The 20,839-nt window shown below is 37.1% G+C and overlaps 2 protein-coding genes across 2 annotated transcripts in view; both read left to right on the top strand.

Annotated features, from left to right (window-relative positions):
- LOC118736420 (serine-rich adhesin for platelets) overlaps nucleotides 1-20,839 on the top strand; it is a 278,380-nt gene that overhangs the window by 231,216 nt on the left and 26,325 nt on the right. Inside the window, exons 6-7 of the mRNA XM_036466514.1 lie at nucleotides 11,640-12,244; nucleotides 12,326-12,538. Of these exons, the coding sequence (XP_036322407.1) occupies nucleotides 11,640-12,244; nucleotides 12,326-12,538 (818 nt within the window). The remainder of the gene's footprint in view (nucleotides 1-11,639; nucleotides 12,245-12,325; nucleotides 12,539-20,839) is intronic.
- LOC118735811 (microtubule-associated protein futsch) lies at nucleotides 3,867-9,623 on the top strand. Its single transcript, XM_036465778.1, has 2 exons — nucleotides 3,867-6,723; nucleotides 6,786-9,623. The coding sequence occupies exons 1-2, from the start codon at nucleotides 4,438-4,440 to the stop codon at nucleotides 9,099-9,101; spliced, it is 4,602 nt and encodes a 1,533-aa protein (XP_036321671.1). The 5' UTR covers nucleotides 3,867-4,437; the 3' UTR covers nucleotides 9,102-9,623.

Raw genomic sequence — 20,839 nt, forward strand, 5'->3', positions numbered from 1 at the left:
GGACCAAAGTTATAATACCATTTCATGCTCATGAAAGGTATAAAAATAGTAGTACGTGCATTAGGGTGGTCCAAAAATGTATGTAGAAAAAATCAAGTCGGAATTTTTATGCTCCCACCCCTAGGATTGTTCTATACCGAAAAAAATTACCCCCATCATTTTTTTGTTTGAAAACAAACAACCTTTCGCAAAAATGCTATAGAATTCTTGAAAATCAATATTTTTCAATCGAAAAACTCTATTTCTCTTCAGGAGATTCCGAGTAATAATACCCAATTGTTTATTTAATCATTTTTTATACTAAGTATATTTTATAGGTCCGCCAAAAACCCCAAAAATGCAATGGGAGGACCAATAAAAAATCTTTTTTATTAAAAAATGTTAAATAAACAATTGGGTATTATTATTGGGAATCTCCTGAAGAGTCTTCCGATCTAAAAATATTTACTTTTAAGAATTCTATACCATTTCTACGAGACGTTTTTTCCCCATATAAAATATATGGAAATTTTCGAACGCTTTGAGCGACCTATAAATACGGTGACCATAAATTTAAATCAAAAAAACAGAACACATTTTTTTATATAAAAACGTATTTATTATTAAAAGTGACAAAAATTCACATAAAGCACATACATCACATTTCATTGGCTTTGATTTTAATTAACAATGCCATAAAAAAAATTTGTGCATCAAATACAAATCACTGGTATTTTTCTGCGGCATAAATTTGTTTAATTATATTTTCCTTATTTTGTAAATATTCCCTAAACTCCAAGCAACTCAGTTCATAGTTGCATCTCGTTATTAAAATAGATTTAACAGTCTCAATTTTCATTTGCGATTTTTCATCAGTCCATATATTGTTTAATATGGAAAATACTCTTTCGGTGGGGGCATTTGAACCTGGTAAACACAAATTAAATTCTACAATTTTTAAAATATTTTGAAAAGGTATGGAATTTTTCATAAAATGTTGAAATATTTCAGCCCATTTACTGTCGACTAGCCTTCCACCGTCCGTCCATTCCTTTAGCTTATTTGGAGTCGCATAATTTTTAACACATGTGAACTCATCAAATAACTCGCTGTCGTTAATTTTAATTTGGCTTCTCTTTTCCATAATATATACACAATTTCTTTCAACATCATGCCAAGATGGCATTGTACGCAAAAGTACCCATTCCATCCCTTCAACCTCTTTAAATGCATGATCCCACTGATTTAAATAATCTATGCAATTAATATAAAATTTTTTGACTTGATCTTTAATTTCACTCAGGTTTTCAGTTCCTGCTCTCTCAAATTCCGAAATTATTTTTTTGATCATCAGTGGTAAAAAAATTTCATCTCTGCGTTCTGTGATTTTTAATTTCAGTTGTTTTATTAGTAAAGCAACTTCTACCATACAAATATTCTGCGATTCAATTTGTGTAATATAATTATGGAAAAGAGATGCTTGACAATGTGTAAACAAAAGCCACATTTCTGAAGTAGAATTTTCAAAGAATGTTTTTAGAATGCTTGGGCAGTGAGGTTGTTCTAAAAAATATTTTTTTAGTGGTTTGAAAAGTTTCAAAATTCGTTCAATTGCTGGCTTCAAAGTAAGCCATCTTGTTTTACTATACCCCAGCATTTTTTTATATTCGACATCAACAGTGTCACAAATTTCTTTTAAATGCTCTACTCTAACCGTATATATGTAAAAGTATGAAAATATTTTTACGACAATGACTTCAATGTCCACAGGAAGACACTCTATCGATGATTGTATACAATTATTCACAATGTGAGCAGCACAATTTACGCCAATAAGGGTACTCCCGGTGGACTCAGCTAGTTTATGGAAAAGATTATTTTTTCCGCGTCTTGCGGCTCCCCCGAAGTTACAATTAGTATTATCCGCACACAGAGCGAGTAGTTTCGTACTTAAAGCAAACTTTGTCATGAGATCAAAAATATAATTTCTAAGTAAATCTGACGTTTCACCGCGCAGATCATTAACTTCTAATATTTTTAATTGTACACCTTTCTCCGGTAAAAAAGTATCTAACTAGTACTGGGCACACTTTCATACTACCATGATTTGAGCAGTCGGAAAATATAGCAATAAAATTTACGACACTCAAATCTGCTTCGACCAGTTGCATTGCATTTGGTGCTAACACATTACAGACAATAGCTTCACACTTTGTGCGAGCTGATGAATAATTTTCATCAAAACACTTTTTAATGAGCTTCGATGTGCAGTCATTCGAACGGAAAGAAAAATTATGTTTCACAGTGTGATACGCCCAGGTTCCTTCATTTATGCTGGTTTTCCTTCCTTGCGCATCCATCGTACGCGTCCGCACAAAGTTCAACACGGTTTTGCTGGTTGAAGCTGCAACATCAGCATTCCTATGCTTCCTAGTTTGCAAATGGCGTAGCACATCGTATTTGCCTCCATTGGCGATAGAAAAAACAGCCAAACATCTTAAACAGTGCACTTCACTGGCATGTATTTTTTTTAAGAACTTGTACTGGTTTTGCATTTCTTCATTGAATACGCATTTTCTGTGGGGCGGCATTATGCACAGCTGAAATAAAAGAATACTTGTGAAGCTAAGCTACTTTAAGCTTTAAACACTATTTGCAGTAAAACTTACCTATTTGTTTGCTAATTTTACGCAATGCAATCCAAGCCGACAACTTAGCTTCACGTAATTTACAATGGGCAATCAGCTGTTTAATAGGGATTACAAAGTAATATCGATATCAACATACATTTCGATCATCAAAGGGTTGCCGTAGTAGAAACAACTTTTTTTTTATTTGAATAGCGCATGAAAGCAGAACAAAAAACAGAACATTTGCGAAAAAGAGAACATTTTTGTTATTTTCCATAAAAAAAAAATACGCAGAACAAGCGGTTTAAAAACAGAACTGTTCTTCTAAAAACAGAACGGATGGTCACCGTACCTATAAATATTATTTGATTGCAAAATAAAACAACAGGGGTTAATTTTTTTCGGTGTAGAACAATCCTAGCGGGTGGAGAGCATTAAAATTCCGACTTTACTATTTTTGGACCACCATAACGTGCATGCATATGCATGTATGTGGAAAACCACAATATGTGCGTTAACCTGTGTCAACTATATCTGAATGAGTATGTTGGTAAACATCATATGTTTCCTGCTAATGTCTTATTTCTGCTTCAAACAATCGAGTTGAAGGCTAACGTGGCTACTAGCCAATGTATTAACCCTTTCAGTACAAACGTCCAATATATTGGACACACTTTTTTTTGTACTTAAAGCTCTTCTTTTCTTAAATAAGAGCTTCACATTATTATTCTTATTTACCGTATTTATTTTGCTCTATTTTTGGGATGCAGTTGACCGTGTTTTATCATAAAAGTGGAGAGTGCCAAAAAAGCCGATATTGAATACTGTAATATATAGGAACAAATTAACTATTTTTCGGGGGAATTGTGATTCGAAAAAAAAATGTTAAATGTCATTCCCAGTTTTAAGATATATTTTGCAAAAAAAGTAAATGATTGATATGATTTCCCTGTGTACAAATCTAGGGTACCACTGTCCAATATAATGGACGTTGAATAACGGTAAAACTAAGGGCTTTCTTAAATTTTTGATTACATTTCTGAAATCAATGACCCAAAATTAGCTGGTAAACAAATTTTTAAGATTTTTAGATTCAGCGGTGGATTTTTTGTACTAAGAGGGTTAAAATGTACGGAAAAATTTTGATGCACAAAAAGCATTTTAAAATTGGTTTTTATGTACATACGGTTTGAATAATAATTTTAATAATCTCACTACACGGTTTTTCGGTGCTCTTACGCGCATTCAAGGTTGAACAAATGCATATGCAAATTTTCCATAGTAGAAAATTAGGTAAACATTTCAAGGAATTCACGCATCTTTTCTTTCCGTATTTCAATTTCGTCCCTTTCTTAAAACAACTCGAACGTATTTAACAAGCAATGATAATGGCGCGAGCAGCAGGTAATAGGCGACAAGTTGCTGCAGTGGCCAGCTTGTCCTTGGACGCCTCGCGGCTTAGTGGCGGTATGCAGTAGGACAGGTAGCACCGCGCATGTGCGTGTGGGTGTGTGTGTGTGACATTCGCTATGTCGGTCGGTGGCTAGACAATGCATCGTCGGCGTTAAGCCTAACGAATGATTTATCCGCAATTTTCGCGTGAGCGTATGGAATTCTTTAGAAAATCGCGAATACCTTTTCGGGGATCGTTTTCAAGTCATGTTCGCCAACTGCCATCCTGCTCCCTCGCGCATTCTAGCTCTTCTTACTCATTTACGTGCATGAATAGAGTGTTTTTAATTACAAATTCTGTTTAAGCTAAGTTTTCGTATGCGTAAATTAGCCGTACTGCATATAAAATGCAAGTACAGCATCCTTTCGGTTCAGTATGAACGATCAATTCACAGGAGACGATCACGCTTATGAAGTGCATATTTATCAACGAGAACTAACAAGAATTCAGAAAGAAATCAACGACAAAATGTTGCTCAATTCAACACCCAATCACTCTGAGAGTGGCAATTCATCACAGCAGCCGCTTTTGATTAACACCTCATCGTTCAACGGTGAAAATTTGGAGCATTGCATCTCTATTTCGAAGGACATCGAACAGCAGGAGCAGCTACGTAAAATTCATCGCCGCCTCAGTCATCCAACGCCACTCGAAGCTACCATGACACATGAAGAAATCTACGAATGTTCTTATGAGGACGATCGTTTTTTGTCGGCGCTCGAATACCAAAATTCGTTGGGTACACGCCAAATAACAGATTTGGATATGTCACAAAGCATTGAGGAAGCCATGAAGTATTTTGATGAGGAGGTTAACGTGGATTCGGGATTGTCGCGCTGTGATACACCCAATAAGCTGCCCACAACAGGCACTGTAGCAGCAGCAATCGCCAATTTGCAAACACAAATGTCCAAATCTATGGGTTCGCCACCGCCACCGTATCAGGAGGTCTTTTCACCGAAGACAAGCAAATCACATGCGGAATCGGTGATGCATACAAACAACATACGGGAGCTGCGCAAAAGATATGAACAGAACTTGGTCGAAGAACAAACTCCAAGGACACAAGAGAATGTTCAGAAATCGAAAGATCAACGCAGATCAGCGCCACCTGTCTTGCTAACGCCCGCGCCAAAGGTCCAGAAATCGCCTAAACTGTCACGCAAATCGAAGGTAAAGCAAATGGCGAACATGTTCAATAACAAAATTGTCCAACTGATGCGCCGTGAGTCAACGGAGAAAAAAGGCTACTCCAGTCTCAATAAGTCGCAATTCCAAAGTGGTAAATCTCAAAAGAAACCTTCAACCAAGGCGCGCGCCGGTTTGCCTATTTATCGCGCCGGATTGCCTAGCCCAGTGCCCAGCCCACGTTTCAAACGTAGGCCCAGTCAACCTGTGGGGTCGCAGCAATCGAGCGACAGCGAAAGTGCTTGCCTTGTCGCCGAGGATGTCTTCCGTCAACTCTCCGTAAAGGATAAAGCGTTGCTGTACAACAAATTTATCGAGGACATGTCCAAGCAACATCCACAGTTTAGCGTGCACGCCCGCGTCGTCGAGGCTAACGTACAGCAGGAGTTGGCGCGCACTGAGCGCGTAATGAACCCACCTAAAGTTAAAGAGTTGGCACGCGAATTGGAGGCCAAATTAAATGTACCCAAGCCAAAGATATCTCAATGGGCTCTAAAGCGGCTTGCAAAGCTACAAAAATCACCTGAATATGACGCAGCCAATAGCCGTATTTCGCCATCACCGCCACCAGCTATAGTGGCCGCTTTACGCTCACTACAAGAAGAAGAACAGGCCAATCAAGCCGACAATCTGTGCGCAGAAGGAAACGAGGAAGAGGAAGTAGACGCCGAAGAGTTGCACGTCAGCACGTTGACTGTTGTACTCAAGCCGAGTCCAGACCGAAGTGGCAAAGTGCCAAAGCAGCGCGATGTGCCACGCCCACTGCCGCGCAAAGCACGCGAACAACGTTTCCTAAACGATATGCGCGTAATAGAGCGCACGCAGAAACGCAATAATGAATCGATGCGTGCCTCAATCTCGTTCGAGGCATACGGGCCGCCTAGAAAGATACGACGCACCAGAACCGAACGCTTGCAGCCAAAGACAATCTTTCAAAATGCGCATATGGAACGTCTGTTCTACGATTGGATCATGGAGAAGAATGGCGTGGTATTTGATATTACGACAGTGGAAAACAGCGAGGACTCCTTGTGCGGAAATGGTGACGAAGTGAACACTTCAAAAAGTTCTATCAAATCCAAATCGAAGGTGCATGTGTTGTTGGAAAAGGCGATCGCCAAATTGGAAAGCGTGGAGGCGCGAGTGATGAGACGAGACAGTAATGGTGGAAAGAAAATAGAGAAAGCAATGAAAATAATTAACGAGGCACGAGAACAGAAAGATGCTGACAAAAGTGTTATTGAAGTTGAGCTGTGTAATAGCAAAACCGGCACATCTAGCGATGACATGAAATGCGAGCCGCCTAATCGAATGCAGCGTAAAGTGAAACGGCAAGCGCCACAGCCACCTACAGCAGCATCGACGTCGAAAAATGCCGAAAAAGCACAAGAGCGGCAGGAGTTGTCTTCAGCGGTGTCTTCAGGCAAGCAGTCGGATGCGGAAAGCGAATCAGGACTTTCTAGCTTACCAAAGGTTTGTATTGCAAACAGTCAAATAAAAAATATTCAGTACTAATTACTCGCTTTTATTTATAGATTACAAGCGATGAGTCGCAACCAGAACACGCCGCGCCGTCAGCTACCAATAGCCAAAAAGCAATAGACTTTGAATTTGCCAAGCCTAATAAACTACCACGCAAGAAGAAATTACGACGCACACTCACCTGGAAGAAAGAAAGTTGTATCATTGAAAGTCGTTTCGTCCCCTCATCTACCGACTCCGAGACTGAACACAAAGCGCGTGCGAAGCCAGAAGACGAAGAAGTTGTATATGTTAACGTCGGTCAGTTTGCAAAGAAGTCTCCGACATCGGAACAGAAGAAGTCGCAAGAAATCAAGGAAATGGCTGCAGCGGCCCAACAAGCTGTCGATCAGGAGCAAGAAAAGGCTAAGCTGAATCAAACTCTGCTAAATAATATGAATTCCCCGCATAAAATTAAAAGCGTCTACACGCTCACACATTTGTCAACGCCCTCGAAATCTACCGAAAGCGAACCGCTTATGACGGAGAGCGATCCGGAAATAATGCGCAGACGTGTCCGTCACCAGACATCACTTTCGTCCCCAGCTATAGTACAGGCGCTGCTGCAAGAAAAGCGTACGCCTGAAAAGTCGCTCAATGTAGATGCACCAAAAACTAAGAAAGCACCAATGAAAACCCCACAAGAGGAAGACACATTGCAGAAACTTCTCGACAGTTTTATCGATCTAGGCTTTGAGACGGGTTCAAATGACATGGAAAGTCCGAAACGTCCAACAACAGCACCGGTGCCGAAGCCTAGAAGGAGTAAAGGCGCCTCGCCTCTTTTCATCAAACTTACACCCGATCTGGAGAAAACTCTACAGCAAAATCGCTCAAGCTTCTCATCGACGCCAGTTAGGGGCTTGCAGAACCAGTCGCCACATGCCTTCAATAGCAGCATCTCACGTCACCTGCAACAACAGCAAGCCCTTAGTCCTATAAGCACACTCAATAGCAGTCGACGTCGCTCACTACAAACTGACGAATCGCGTCGCAGCTCGATAGCTATGCAAGTAATTCGTGAAGATCGCCCCTTGGATAAGGTTGATCGTTCGCAAACACCCCACTCGCCGACTGTATCCGACGCTAGCTTCTTTGGTACCTCGTTTAACTTGAATATGACCAACAATAGTGAACAGCACGAGAAGCCGTCGAAGTTTTGGGTATGCGCTGAGGACTTTACCATATCGCTGGATGTCTTCTATAACCCACCAGATCGTCTACGTCTGCTATATGATATATTCTGCCAGAAGAGCTGTGAGACACGCGACTTACATTTTGGCATCGATGATTACAAATATTCCATCCACAATCCTGGCGACAAAGCGGACATTTCAACGCGTCTGCCGGCAATCAAAGGCTGCTCACACTATTGGTTCTCCACAGGTGATCTCGCTGTGCCATTCAGTGGCAAACATTTAGCGCCGGAAAAGATTGAGCGCTTGTTCAATTTTATCAACGACTCGATGACGGATAAATCGCAGCTACGCTTTGGCGTCGACGACTACGAATTCTCCAGCGTGCCTGAAAACTGGCAGAGCACGCCCAAATTTTCAATGGAGAGCAGTTATAGCATGCTAGTTGGCCTACAAGGCAGTAGTAATGGGCTGGAAGGACGTAGTCGCTTCGCTTGGCCTAATTCTGTTTACGACTCTACGAATTCGAACTCCAACTCCAACTCTATAAAAACCAGCGATCTGGATTACTCCTTGCTGGGTTCAGAGTTCGATAACAACGATCTACGCCAGTACAGTGAATCACCTATCGGCAGCAACTATTTCGATGTGGCGTCGGAGGACAATGAGGACATGATTATGCCACGCTCTAGCAACGCAACAATGTGTGATAATTTCTTCAAGGATAAATTTGATGTAGAATCATTGGATAAACTCTTTGAGGAGGATCTCAAGAATTCTAAGAACAAGACGGAGGAACCTAATTGGTCACAATCGCAATCGATACCCGAAATGCTGCAAAAATTACAGCAACAGAAGGTGAAACTGAAGGCATTGGAAAAACGTATGAAAACCTATTCCAATCACTCGGGTATCGCTGACGCTACCATACCACACTCAAACGAGTCGCCACATTATATGCAAAAGCTGCGCGTCATCATCAGTGCCATAGACAATATTGGACGCGATAATGGCTTCAAGGCTTGCAGCATGAAACAGCTGGAGAGCTTTATGTATTTTCTGACGCGCTATGCCGACATTTGTCTGGCGAGTTGTGATAAGCATATGAACAAAGTACTGGATGCCTTGCTAGATCAACAACAACAGCAGCAACAAGAATTGATCGAAGCCAATGCGGAATTGGGCGGGGCTTAGTATATCATGAAGGTGATGGATGACAACTGAGCTGAGCTTAAGGGGCTTTGGATATTGACGTGGAATTCCTTTGTAGATTTTAAATCTTGTACTTTGCTGCTGTTATTAGATTTAAGACACTTTTGGGTAAATGTAAAAAAAAAAAAACTATTTATTATCTCCTAATATAGTTGCATGCGGTTAAAAACAAGATTTGTGTTTTGAATCAAAGGGACAATCAGTTATTAAAAATTGCACGAAATTGCTTCAAAGGCCTACATCAATGTAGTAGAATCAAGCGAGCAATATTTTTTAGAAGCTTTTAACCCTTTAACACCTCTCGTTAGTGGTCTTTTTGACCCCTATTTGCGGAGGTTAATTAATAATGAAATTTTTATTTGTTGTCTAAATGTTATGTGAAAAAATTACTTGCTTCTAAATACAGTGACTGAAACAAGTGTTCACGTTTTGACTTTTTTTGTAAATATTTGCAATGTTTTTCAAGTTTTGTGTTTTTTCTACATACAAAAATATTGGCCAAGCTTTAGGGAAATTCAACAGATTTTCATAAAAAATTCGAGCTCTTTAATTTGAATCTTTACAACATTTTTGGGTACGCGGTTTTATAGTCCATACAATTTTAGTCTGATAAAGTGCAGGTTTCAAGCGGCAAAAAAATTCCGTTGATTTTTGAGATGTTTTTTGGTGACTTCTTTTACGTTTTTTTTTTTTATATATAACAAGTTACAAAAACTGGCGTCGGTTTTTTTTTTTTTTAATTTTGTTGCGAACGGTCTCCCGCATTTCATAAGAAATTCATGCTTATATGGAAGGAAGTGCAAAAATCCCTCAGCAAAAAAATCAACTCAGTTTCTTAGCACTTAAAACTTGCACTCATTAGACTAAAATTGTATGGACTATAAAACTGCGTACCCAAAAATGTTGTAAAGATTCAGATTAAAAAGCTCGAAATTTTGATGAAAAATTTTTAAGTTTTCCTAAATTTTGTGTAAAGTTTGAAACTTGGGTTTATATGGGTTTGACTAGAGCTTGGACTAAATTTGTATAGAAATATAACGAAAAATCGACACGTGAACAATTGTTTGAGTCACTGTACATATATGCATCTGAGCACAAAAGTTAATTTCGATATCGATTTATACCAAGGACGGTAATCACTATGAGTAAAATATTTAAATTTAAATCAGCATTTAATCATTATTTTATGATTTCTATTTTTTTTCGATCACAAATAATGCTTATTTTATGAATTTTATATTTTGTTGCACAGAGATAATAATTATTGGGACTTATCCTTTTATTAGGGTCTTGCTACCTTTGAAAAGGATACGACGGAAATCATGCTTGTATAGCTTTTGAGTTTTTTGAATGATCATTATTCTTAAGTGAAAATATAAAACTCAATAATAATTATTATCTTTGAACAAAAACAAAAATCATAAATTTATCATCCGTTTTGATCGAAAAAGCATTAATCACGTAACAATAATTATCTTTGAGCGAAAAATTAAAACTCAAATATTAGTTACTATTTTTAATCTTTATTGGTTAAACTCGAAAAATAAAAATCATCGTAAATTACAGTAGGAACGACGAACGAAAATACGTGAGTATAGTTAAAATTGTTTTTACTACGATTACAACTTGTTAATTTTTTTGGTTAAAATTTAAAAAATTATTATTTCCATCCCTGATTAATACATGAATTTTTGCCAAAAAATTTGAAACTTTAGCCCACTGGAAAAAAGTTTGATGAGATTGACTATCAGAGATGAAAACAAAGGTTTGGGCATAGTTTGGTTGAGGCCATAAACAAAAGCCCTAAACTTGTTTTACAGTGTTGATTAGCTCAGTGAGAGAGGTTGTTTGCATTGAACAGGAGCATTTATTCAATCAAAAGTTGATTGGGTAAGCAGCTGTGGGCAATGCTAACAATCAGATGTGGTGGGTAGGCAGCTGTGGACAGTGCACTTTAATAAATAATAATAATCTTTCAATAAAAAATACAAGCGAATGCTTGCAAGTATTATAGTAAAAAATAAATAAAATTGTGAATATTAAAAACAAAAATACGTTATCGAAAATTCCGATTAATCGATGAATACATTGAAAACTAGTTGCTATTATTTATTTTGCCTCGCAATTCAACATTTGATACATTTGTCGAGTATTAAATTTAAATTGCCATCCCGAGGACAATGTATCACATACAATTTTAAAATCAAGAAAATTTCAAATCGATGCTAAAAGAAAACGGCATATAAAATATCGATTTTTTTTGTATTTTGCTTAGGGCCAATTGCTTAGTTAACTCAGAATCGGCATTTAACTACAGATTTTCAGTACAAAAACTATAGTTAACTGCCGATTCTGAGTTAACTACGCACTGTGAATCTGGCCCTTATACATACATACGCTCTTTTGATCAACTTAATTTATTAAACTAATATTAAAAATTATATTTGTACATATATTTCCTGCCATACAACACAATCAAACTAAGCTCTTTCACTTTTCTTTCTTCCCTCCACTCTTCAGCCACCCGAAAATGAGCTTCAGAAATCGCACGATCACAATCCGGCCGCCTTGAGCGAACATCAGTTGCGCGTGCAGGCCTCGCTGCAGCGTCTCAACATACCCGACTGGTTCCGACAATACAATCAGAACACATCACGCTCGCCGGAGGGCAATACAGTGGTCGGCGGCGCCTACAAGCCCGGCAATTTCACACGCAAACGCACCACAGAATCTGGCCGTTGGGCGGGGCTCAACTCGAAGACCACATCACTCAGTTCGCTTGGCTCACAGCGCTCCGATCGCAGTCCACTACTGCTCAGCCCATCAGCGCATAGTCATCATGGCGGTCAGGTGGCGCAGCAGCATGGCACCGCAGGCACAAGCGCATACGGCACAGGTGGTGGCGGTGCAGGCGCATTTTCACGCTGGTCCACCTCGCATTTGAATTCGTCACAAACATCACCGAGCGTTTCGCAACGCGGCTCTTTCACGCGCGGCGGTCCAATCAACTCCAGTTTCATATCGGTGGCTAGCGGACAAAGTAGTGTGATAAGAAGTTCCTACCGGCAGCCATATTTGGGTTGGCGCAGTCAGGAGAAGCTGTCACAGCGCACGCCCCATGAACGGTGAGTAGCTTGCGAATGATTTCGAGTCATTTTTGCGGCTTCTACTAATTTGAGTACATTTGTTTTATTCTCGCCGTGCAGCTTGGCTTCGTCGTTACTCGCGCAACAACAACGCACATCGCCCACACAAAAGAGTGCCGGCGTCGCTGCAAATGGTGAAAATGGCAAATTGCTGCCAGTTACACCGGAAATACAGAGCTCCATTAAGGAGGTCACATCGGCGATTGTGCATTATGTGAACGATCAAACGCAACAACAACAACAGCGCAGCAGATCGACGAGTCCCAACTCGAGGTAGGCTGACGAAAAAATACTCGCAAAATTGCCAAGTGACGCCACAAGCGCCATTACGTAACGATGGCACGCACACTAGCACAAAATTAAACATAAACGTACACACACAAAAAATGAATCTTTAAGGAGTCTCATTTCGGAGCCTTTATACTCATAATGAGCTCATTTAAGAGTCCGAAATGAGGGTGTTTCCCCCTTCCTGCGAAGGTCGACTTATACGAGCTTAAATCCATACATCAAATGAGCGTCAATATGAGGCATATTGGACTCTTATTGGCCTCATATACGGCTCATGTTGGCCTTATTTGAAACAATTTTTTACCTCATACATATACGATTAATTTCAGACTCTTTTTGAGACTCTTATCGGCCTCATAAATTACTACATCGGACTCTTATTTTAGGTTGTTGTTTGAGTCTTATTGAACGCACTATACTTGCAAAGGCATTCACCAAAAATTTCTTGCAAATAGCATACATACATACTTACGTGCATATACATACATATATATTCCAACATGCCATTGATAGCAGCAGCTGCAGCTAAATTTTGTTTTTTAATTATTTAACTTTTTCGTTTTCTAATTACATACATACATACATATGTATTTTCAATTTCAGTATAAACAAGTTAAGATATAAATTTCGAATCTTTATTGTTTTTATATGGCACAAAGTGTGCTGGCTCAGAACTTGGATCATATATGACTCCTAAAAGATTCATATAAGAGTAAAAAATTTGTTGTTTTTGAAACTCATATTTCTTATCTACCTAGACTCCTTTCGGACTCATATATTCTGAACGCTCAGAATATGTTTGCGGCGTAGTCACTTTAAATACATATGTACATTGAAAATAATGTGACATCCTATGTAAAAAATACCCCGCAAACCAAAGTTCCCGAAATCTTAACAAAATCTTTAGGAGTACCTCATTTCTGTAACGATTTTTTGACGAATCTTCAAAGAAAATTATATGAAGGGGTTGACGCGAACTCGTAAAGAAATTTCTGTACGACAAATAGCACATAGCAGCATTATTTTCATTGCTTTACCGATTTTCTTCCGAAATTTCGTAAATGAATCGAAATGTGCATAATTTATTTCATTTTAGAAAATTCGGCAAAAGTCGGATGGGATCTTTACTAATTCTTTTCAATTTCTCTACAATTCAGAATACTTTGAAGAAAATGGTTTGCAGGGTAGTTTATTTTGTATTCTTGTATCTATGCGTGTCTGTGTGTGTAACTGTGCATCCTTTAAACGTATCTGGCTCACTCTGTATTGGTTCTAGAATTTTTTGTGCACTTAAACTGTATTTGTTTCACCACGCCCCCCAACCCCCCCCCCCCCCCCCCAAAAAAAAAAACGCAAAAATTTAAATAACACCAACAAAATCGTATATATATTTGTAGCAAAAAGCGTGAAGGCAACCTGTCAGTCAGAATTCGAACCTAAATGTCGTAATGTCAGCAAAAACCTGGAATCACAACAACCACCACCACCACCACCACCACCAACCAAGCAAACACCAAAAGCACCACAACTTTTTCGCTTTTAATAGATTTTACAATATTATTGTTGTTGTATTTCTCATTTATGTAGCTACTTGTAAATTATGATTTTGATTAGAGTCATTGATTGATTGGTTGATTGACGAGAGAGAGAAAGATGAGATGAGATGAAATGAGATTTGTAAATAAGCCGTTTTTAGTTGAAGAGGTAAGCAGTTTTTTTACCACTATTCATTGTTTATAATTTGTGTTTTGTTAACTTAAAATTGGTGTTTTTTTTCCTTTGACTACCGTTTCGTTTCGTTAGCATGCCATTAACTGAACTAATTTTAAATTCTTTATTATTATTATTATTATTTTTATCCAATACAAGCACACAAGTCAGCGAACTCATTCATTAATAATATGACGATAATTTTTCAAGACTATATTTTATGACGTAAAAATAATCGTAGCAAAGATGTTTAAAGCAAAAACTCGTAAATGGAAAACAGCATTCGTAACTGAAGCTACGACAGACTTAAAAAATTATATATGTACATATAAGTATATAAAGCACCTGTTTGGTCTATCAATTTTCAGTTTGTAGTCTTGTAGGAAAAGAGCTCAGCTTTTAATTTTTTGGCAAATATCATTTATGTCAAATGTCAAAGAATGCGGAATTTTATGTACATATGTAGATGATTAAGCTATTAAATATACAAAAAAAAAAATTTTAATTCCCTTGATTTTTTTCGTTTTGCCGGAGGGCTTATTTATAACACCTTTAAATCTGAACCGATTTTAAGAAAATTGACGTCAAAGGACATAGGTCGGTGCAGTGATCTATTCCTAGGACGCTAGGAAAGGGGTTTTCTAAAATATGTCCCAAGTTTGTTTTGAGAAGTTGACCGCTAAAGCGATGCTCTTTCGTATGATACCCACACCGCCGTATCGGTTCATATCTGGCCGAGCGAAAATATTTGTTGTAATTACTTAAACCTGCCATTTTGGGAAAACCGTTCCATAACGTGCTTTTGTATCAAAATTTCTTAGGTATGGAGCCTATTTCGCAAAAGTAAGAAAGTAGGCCACTGCCCCAACCTATGTCCTTAGGATTTGGGAGAGTTATATCGAAGTTTCTGCGTCTTTGCCTCTTTCCGGACAAATATTTTCGGAAGCGGATGTCAAAAATGCTTGCATACTTTAGGGCTGTCTCCGCCACAGGATGCACTTTCGTTTCACACCCGGATCTTGCAAATCGGTGTGAAACTTCGCTAGATATGCCGCATTTCTCGCCGGCAACATTTTCAATTTCTACCAGGCGACCATAAACCAGCAGAAAGGGTGCCGCCAGCATAAAAATCGCTATAACTCGGCCAAATAGGGACCGATTGCAGCAATATGGGTATCAGATGAAAGAGCAACTCTTAGCGGTACTTTCTGAGGGTTCTTATGCTGCACTCTTAAAAGCAGAGCTGTTATTTCAGCAAAACCTTTCTCTAACGTGCTTTTGTAGCGAAATTTCATAGGTTTGGCGCTTAGTTCGAAAAAGTAAAAGTGTAGGATACTGCGCCGGGCGGTGCGCTTTTACTTGAAATTAATTTTGTTAAAACCGATTCACATTTTTTAGAGTTATGGTGAAATTTCTGTGAGCTTGGTTTTTCTGAAAAAAATAAATCAAGTCGGACTTTGAATTTTTTTTTTCAAATATTTCCTCGTAATTTTCAAAGCGCATTCTTTCATCGTTAGCTTTAAAGTTCCTCAGGGATTTACAAAAAAAGGTCATGTTTTCTGAAAAGTTAATTTTTAGTAATTTTTAATTTAGCAAAATGTGCAAAATTACAGTTTCAAATTTGTTTAGCGTTCCAAAAAAAATTTAAATTTTTGCCACAAGCTTGCTCTTTCGAATCATGAATATTTTGCTTAATAAAGTTAGACCCGAATCTAAATATATAATGCTTTCATGTTTTAATAAGCCATATTGTTTTAAATATATTTTTTATTCATTTCATTTTATTATATTTTGTCTTCATTTTTCATTTTATTTTTAGTGCTAAATTTTTGCAATACATTTTCACCTTCGCTGGCTGGCCGTTGAGCCCGTAATAAGCGTATCGTAATTGGTCCATACTTGTATCTTTTTGCACTTATTCCATCAAATCCCTGAATGGGTGTTGTGAATTCTAGGAGTTTACAGTGAGGCATGTTGTATTCGGCGATCGCGTCCAACAAATAATTCTGAAAGCGTGTAGAGCGCTTGTTTGGTAGCATTTTTCCTGTAGTGAAAAATTAAAATCAATTAGATTTATAGATCTGAATTAATAGTAAAAAATATTTAAAAAAAAAAATGGCCGGCACCCTTTTGGTTGCCAGCCGCCATGACGATTAACAAATACCCAAACAAACAGTTTTATCGTGATACTATGGCCATTTAGTTTCCGTTTGATTGTTGTTAAACATACATACATATATTTCGTCTGTGCAAAAATATTGATTATATCACTCTTTGCTAGCCAAATTACTCCTTTACGCCAAAAGTTTCTTATTGGCTTTCGAATGCACGCAATTTGGTAGCTGCAGCGTCTGTGTATTTATGCGCATACATACATACATATGTATGTAAGTTTTATTTGTGAATTTGTTATTCGCCCAAAAATTTTGCCAGTTCAATTTAAATGCAATTCACTCAACTGTGTAGTGTCTTGCCCTATTTTTCGGTCAGTGCCCTTCACTGGCTCAACGAGTATCGCACAGTTCAGCAGTTTTTTCCTTGGTTCAATGGCTGAAATAGTTTGCATTTTTCTCTTTCACTAGCGTACTTGTTGTATTTGTTGCATTTTGCAAGTTAGTGCAGAGAAAAAAAAAAAAAAACAGAAACAACTGCAATGAAAATTTAATGAAAAGTATGGTGTGTAAAATACGCTGCGCTTCGGTTGTCATTGTTTGTATGTGGCTGGCAAAAAATAAATAATTATTAATATCCGTCAAAGGGGGCATAATTAAATGATAAAAATTAAAATATTTACACAGAGGGTAGAAGCAAAAGCTATAATGGTTTTAAAGTAAAAGTCCTAAAAATGCATCCCTCTCGAAATATTATAAAATTGCTTATGTCCATACATATCCAAAATGTACTTAAGGTATAATTTGATAGAAATCGAGGGCCCTAATTTTGGATACAACATCAATTTCGAGCACTTTTTCCACTAAGTCGGGTCGTGTGTCGTGAATAGCGCTGTATGGCTTGTATCACCGTCTCGTGGAAACCTGTTGTTGTCAAGATCAAGTTCTCTCAATTTCGGCCATAAAAGGTTGGTTATCATCGAACTTTACTGCTCTGCATTGACATAGATGGTGTCTCCAGCTTCAGTACGGACCGGTAATTCCGCCTGACCAAAACCCACACCAAACAATGACTAACGGTGAATGTTTGTGTTTAGGTGTTTGTTCGGGAATAATATGTGGATTTTGTTTACACCAGATCCGACAGTTTTATTTATTAGCCGAACCACCAAAAATAAATGTGAACCGGAGAACGATTATTTTCATGATGGAATAATAAGAAGGTGTTATCAGTTACTTAACCTCACTTTTTCGGCAGGTCTATTCCGGTCACGCATTTTAAAGTAGTAGAAAAGGTATTAATTATTTACTACTTTTAATACGTTGGTGTATACTATTTCAAATTAAATGTAGAAAAATGTATAATTACAGGCTTGTAAGCCTGAATATATGTTTGTATCGGCAGCTCTACACAGCTTGGACATATATTGTAACTTTAAAAAAGTAAAGGCGGTAAAATAAGGCAATTTCCTATAAGACTGTAAATGATTTTTTAAATAGATTAAAACACATAAATATCGATAATATAAGCGAATTCCTAATTTCACCATGCAGTCACTCTATTCTAGTGTATCAGCAATCAGAACAAAACAAATGTACAACAAACACATCATTTTGACAATCAGTACAAATTCGCCCTGAAATCAGCATCTCTGGTAACACCACCTTAAATGGATTCGCCTTGGTAAAAATTACTGAATTCCAAGGAATTCATATAAGCTGGTAGCGGTGGTACATAAACCAAATTCGACATGTATTTTGTTTTAATCTTTCAAACACACAAATTTCAAATTTCAGCTATTCTTCGCTTTTTTATTCACTCATAAGAAATTATGGCATAAAGACAACCAATACACTGATTCAGAGAAACTACATCAAAGGTGATCTTAAAAATATATATGGGTCATTCCCTACAAAATTTACGTTTCAATATTTTTTTTTTTTGGTGTGAAATATTTTTGTTTGCATTCTTTATAGAAAAAAGACACCTATTTTTTATTTCATCATGATATTCGAAAATCTCTAAAAAAGATCCGAAATTTTTAACTCACAAATTTTTTTATATTTTTTAAATCATTTTCTTATTAAGTATACACTGTAGGATTTATGCTTTTTTGCAATCTAAATAGTTGTCAAAATTTACGATGTGCCTGTGCGCTGAAACTTTATGTACACAGGCATGAAAAACTCGTAACGTCTACAGTTTTGGTGTTTCCGTTCTCAAATTTGTACAGTGTACTCCATAAATTTTGCCAACTATTTCGATTGCAAAACAAACCAAAATTAAACAGTGTACAAGTAATAAAAAAAAAAATATTTAAAAAATTATAAAGAATTTTAACAATATTTATTTAAATCTATCTTTTATTTAAATCTCTAATGCAAAGTCGAGGTAATTACGTATATATTGATTACTTAACTGATTTTCTCCGATAAATTGTTTATTAACTGCAAAAAATTGAAAAAAGATACTTCTTTGTGAGTTCAAAAATTCGCAAATTGTTTTAGAGATGTTCGAATATCATGATGAAATAAAAAATAGGTGTCTTTTTTTCGATAAAGAATGTAAAAAAAAAATATTTCACACCAAGAAAAAAATATTGAGGTGTGAATTTAGTATAGAATGACCCATATACTGTATGGATACTAGTGTCCACTGGTAAATCCATCGTTTATGAAACCAAATTTGTTACCAATACATTTTTGTTTGACATGGATATTTATCGATATCGATAGTTGTACATATCGTTACGTTAAATAGGTCGGATCATATTCATAGTCAAAATAAAGTCGACGCTAATGTTATTTGTAGCTTTTTGGCCATATTTTCAATGGAATATCTGTCAATAAGTTCCATAATTATATAAATAAATTTATCGCCAACGACATCGAAGGTAACGAATACGAGTACGAATATATGTTTGAAGAAGCTTAGATAAAAGAAATGTAAAAGGAATAAATTTCATAAAAAAAAAACGTTAACTTTTTTTCTCCGTAAGAAAGCTGTAAATGAAAGGCCCATGATTTTTTTATTTTTTCATATTCATATTGAATCACACTAAATCCTCTCATTAAACAGAGCGATTATATTTGTACAATTTTAAATTACGTACTACAATTTTCGAGTGATATGAATTGCATGAAAAAGTGCTAAATGCAATATAAAATCCAATTAAGTTCGAAGTCATTTTTTTTTTTTCATTTTGTTCAATCACTTTTTAGTACGATTGTAATACGACTTTACACTACATATGCACAAATATGTATGTACATATGTGCATGTGTTTGTTTGTAAATCCCTATTCCGAGGTGTGCTTATGAAAGCGAAGGCAATTATTAGCTCAACCAACCGCACATCAGAAGCCGTTGAACCATTTCATAATAGAATTCACAGCTCTGCTATTCGAAGCGATAATAAAAATTGAATTTTAAGTGAATTTCACATATGCTTGCGAACATACATACACACATGAATATCACATGCATTTATAAACACTTTTGTACTAACCCAGCAGTAAAATTTTCAGGGCTAAAAGCGCCATGAAATTCATTGCAGTTCATTGCTTTAAACTGAGTTTGCATAAACAGAACGCGCAGTGTCGTTTTGCTATCCATTCTTGAACGCGGTTTGTAGATGCTATTTCTTAGTTTAGCAACATTTTTGTTTGAAAACGTGCAATATATTCAGATTTAGTAATTTCTTCTCCACAGAAAATTCAGCAGGAAAGAAGTGAAATTCGCATAGCAAAAATACTGCTGAGTAACGTTAATATGTACATATGTACATACGTGAGGAAGTTTTTATGTCCTTCGGATGCGCTGGTAAAAATGCATAGGAAACGTAATGATTTTTTTTTCGTTTACTTTTCAGGTGAAATGCATACGTACAGTAGATTTATCTTGGGCACAAATATTTGAAAATAGACTTTATGAAAGTGCATACATATGTACATATATTCATCGAAGAACCTTCTCACTCTGCAACAGCTGCGGTGGACTTTCATTTTACTCTCTCTGCGACTGCTGCTCCTCCCTAAACTCGGGCTGCAGCAGCTACATATGCATTGCTAGTGGCAGACAGTTTAGTTGGTCATTGAAATGGAAGCTTTATTATGCGATGTCCTAGATATCTTATCACATTGGGCTGCCTTTTTCTATTTGTAATTTTCGCTTTTGCCATTTGCACATTTTACATAAACTAGTTTCGCTTTCTTCATTACAAGCCAATGAATGCTAGCGAAATGACACTTCAGTGGCCCTCTAACTGAGATTTACGAGTTTTAAATAGTTGCTTGTACTTTAATACGTAAATGTGTGTGTGTGTGTGTGTGTGTGTGTGTGTAAAGAAATGCGCAGAGCACTGCAACTAATATAGGTAAATTTAGAGGATTTATGTACATACATACAAATACCTTGCCTTTGACGCACATACATACACGGGTTGGCCGGCCAGAAGATGAGT

The sequence above is a fragment of the Rhagoletis pomonella genome, unplaced genomic scaffold (genome assembly GCF_013731165.1).
Source record: "Rhagoletis pomonella isolate Grant_MI unplaced genomic scaffold, Rhpom_1.0 Rhpom_scaffold_00003, whole genome shotgun sequence".
Lineage (NCBI taxonomy): Eukaryota > Metazoa > Arthropoda > Insecta > Diptera > Tephritidae > Rhagoletis > Rhagoletis pomonella.

Excerpts from the sequence above, each read along its gene's own strand:
- LOC118735811 (XM_036465778.1), top strand. The coding sequence starts at position 4,438 with ATGAACGATCAATTCACAGGAGACGATCACGCTTATGAAGTGCATATT. Across the intron at positions 6,724-6,785 it reads GACTTTCTAGCTTACCAAAG|ATTACAAGCGATGAGTCGCA; the intron begins GTTTGTATTGCA and ends TTTTATTTATAG.